At 29.7% G+C, this 3,318-nt stretch overlaps 1 protein-coding gene across 1 annotated transcript in view; it reads left to right on the top strand.

The window, feature by feature from the left end:
- LOC108760049 (fatty acyl-CoA reductase 1) overlaps positions 1-1,393 on the top strand; it is a gene marked incomplete at its 3' end in the record, with an annotated part of 13,400 nt that extends 12,007 nt beyond the window's left edge. Inside the window, exon 6 of the mRNA XM_018505829.1 lies at positions 1,154-1,393. Within this exon, the coding sequence (XP_018361331.1) occupies positions 1,154-1,393 (240 nt within the window). The remainder of the gene's footprint in view (positions 1-1,153) is intronic.
- Positions 1,394-3,318: the final 1,925 nt, after the last annotated feature.

The following is a 3,318-nucleotide window of genomic DNA, read 5'->3' as shown; positions in this document are numbered from 1 at the left end:
TGAAATATTTCTATTATAATTTTGTTACCAAAACCCTCTTAATAATAAAAACCCACCTTATAATAAAAAAAACTCTCTAGTATATACCTATTTTTATCTCTGAAAATAGTTCAAACGTAATATATAAGTATTTGTACTTTTTACCTCATTATGTGGAACTTGGAACTTCTTGCCCCACATATGGGGTAAGAAGTGCCGAATGACTTCCTCTGTAAAATTTACGATATCTTTGTAATGAAGGGTATATATGCATACTTTGTTACATGTATTTTATAGTCAAAGGACTCTAGTTTCGAAAAATATCAACACGATCTGTGTGAGTTAAATATTCTTTATTTTATAGCAAAAAATGTCAAAAGTGGCCCTTTACTCCCCGGTCTACCCTATTTATGTTTTCGGATAGGTTGTCGAACCGTATTAATGATTGATACTTTTTTATAATACGGTGTGTTTTATACAGGGTGTCCCCAACATACAGCCCCACTTGTCTTGAGCAGGTAGAGCGGCCTAAACTGAGTCGACAAGTCCTCTACCATTTTACAATTTTCGCAACAGTTAACAAGCTATTTACTAAAAATTAAAATATTAGTTTTAATAATTTTTTACTCAAATATTATCTACTTTACAAAAAAACTGCAAGAGACAAAAATAATTTATTTTCTTCTCATAAAGTTCTGAGAATTTTTTCAGAATTTTTTCAGAATTTTATAATACCGTATTTTCTCACGTTGGTAAAAATAAGAAAATGCAGTATTAAAAAGTTGATAATAAATTCTAAAAAAATTCTTAGAACTTTATGAGAAGAAAATAAATGATTTTTGTCTCTTGCAGTTTTTTTGTAAAGTTGGTAGCATTTGAGTAAAAAATTATTCAAGACCAATATTTTACGATATTTAGTAATTAATATCTTGTTAACTATTGCGAAAATTGCAAAATGGTAGAGGACTTTTTGACTCACTTTAGTCCGCTCTACCTGCTCAAGACGAGTGGGGCCGTATGTTGGGGACACCCTGTATAATTGAAAATTTTATAAGTAATAAATTATTTTTCTGGAACTCAATGTAGATTTTATAAAAGTTTATGCAAATTGGAAGTCTATTATTATTTATCTTTTAATTTCTTATAATTGATTTATAATTTGATTTATTATTAGCATTACAGATTCCGCACCTTTAGTTGTAAATTGCACAAGTTTAAAATACATTACCTATGAAGTTACTCAAAATGTATCCTTCAGTGTTATAAATGAGGTACCTTTGGAAGGAATTGTCTGGACACCTCATTTAATATCAACTCAAAATCCTGTTATATTGTATATACTAACAATATTATTGCATATTCTACCAGCTGTATTAATAGATCTTATTTTAAAATTTGCTGGACATCAACCAACGTGAGTTTTAATTTAAATATTAAACTACTTTACCAAAAGAGTTTTAACCCTCATCTTCATTTTCACCTTTTGTATCATAAAGAAGGAAAGTCAATAAGATCGCTTTTTAGTACGCCCAGGATTTTCAGAAAATTACTCTTTTTTGTATTACATAATTATTAGGAATGTTAGCTATTAAAAAGAAAACAACTGGATAAAGTCATAATCTATAGGTATAGTATAGCATAGCTATTACTTAAGCTACAACCATCGAATTCTGATCATCTAAAGATGCTTAAAAGTCACGATCGTAATGTTTAAGGTGATTTTTTTATACAGTATCGAAAATTCATGGTGCCTAATCAGAGCCCACTCAAAATTACAGATATCTGCATAATTTGGATAAAATATTAGAACTACATGTATATCTTAATGAAATAGATCAATAATATCAATAAGTATGAGCCGACACCGGATATTCATGTGTAGAAAAATTTATTCGAAAAGAATTACATTAATCGGTAAACGTTTCGACCCTCGCTTCGGGTCCTCTTCAGTACAAAATATATTAAACGCTATAAATATTGTCTTAAGGCTAACATAAATTGCAGAATGTGTCCTTTGTTCTAATAATGTACATCAAATTGATTGATTTGCTATATAAATGAATTATATGTATGTTATTATCTTATTATTAATATATTATAAAAGGAAGGATTATAAAACTTACATGTAACGCTGAACTTGACTAATTACATATCTCTAATAAATAAATTCAGGCTATTAAGAGTCACAACTTGCGTAATTAGTGCAGTAAAGTTAAACCAAATCGATGTAGTAATTCAAATATTTATTTCTTTCATACGTTTCGGCCAAACATCCGGGCCATCTTCAGTGAACATCATTCTCAAATTTTGTCTATTTGTTCGAACTAGGGAGTGGTCGCTCTGTCCTTGTATTCATATGGATGGACAAGATTGGCAAGTCTTGTGGATTTGAATCTCAAAAACTCTGCATATTGTAACGGCATTATAATCAATAAGCTGAATTAATTCCTATATTATTAATAATAAACAAAGGAAAAACAACAACTCACCCATTCGAACAATCACAATTAGATTATTGCAAAGTATCCAAATTCATTATATTTATAATAAGTAGTGTAACTGTGTCTAGATAATAAAATTTTAACGTCTTAACAACGATAAACGCAGTCAGAGAATAACAAAGTCATAATGATATACAAAGCTGAATCCTTACATTGTGTTAAACCTCTGTTTTCAATATTCTCTTGTAAACGAACCCAAATATCATGTACAATCTAACTACCAATGATGAAAATGTGCGTACAACCAATCATGTTATAACATTATTTAAAGCTATGTTCAATATTATACATTGATAGTCCTAATGAACTTATTTAAACTCTTCAAGGATAGGTATATAAGAGTTGTGCAAAAGATCAGTATCCGACTGTAAATTTAAGCCATTCCTTTGTAATTTTATAAACAGCATTTCCGAAATACGCCTCTTATACATCCACCTTTCTGAGTCCATGATTTCAACTCCCTCCCAATCGAATTCATGATTTGAGCTCAATCTGTGCTCACTAATTACTGAGAGATTGCCATCAATCTTCCTGATATCGTTCTTATGTTCCTTCACTCTCGTTGCTAACGTGCGCTTGGTCTGACCAACATAAGACGCGTCACAATCGTTACAATTGATCTTGTATATTACATTTCTTTTCATTAAAGATGCTACATGATCTTTTTGCGTCTTTATAAAACAACTGAGCTTATTCAAGCTAAAGAAACTTAATCTTACATTACAATCTTTAACTATGTCTATAAACTTCTCGGTTATGTTATTTATATATGGAACAACAAACCAACTCTTATTATCTAACTCATTAATACTATTATCATCATTTGTTTGTTGTTGTT

The sequence above is a fragment of the Trachymyrmex cornetzi genome, unplaced genomic scaffold (genome assembly GCF_001594075.2).
Source record: "Trachymyrmex cornetzi isolate Tcor2-1 unplaced genomic scaffold, Tcor1.1 scaffold2134, whole genome shotgun sequence".
Lineage (NCBI taxonomy): Eukaryota > Metazoa > Arthropoda > Insecta > Hymenoptera > Formicidae > Trachymyrmex > Trachymyrmex cornetzi.
The sequence above is the reverse complement of the archived record's forward strand: the minus strand, read 5'-3'. Positions and strand labels throughout refer to the sequence as shown.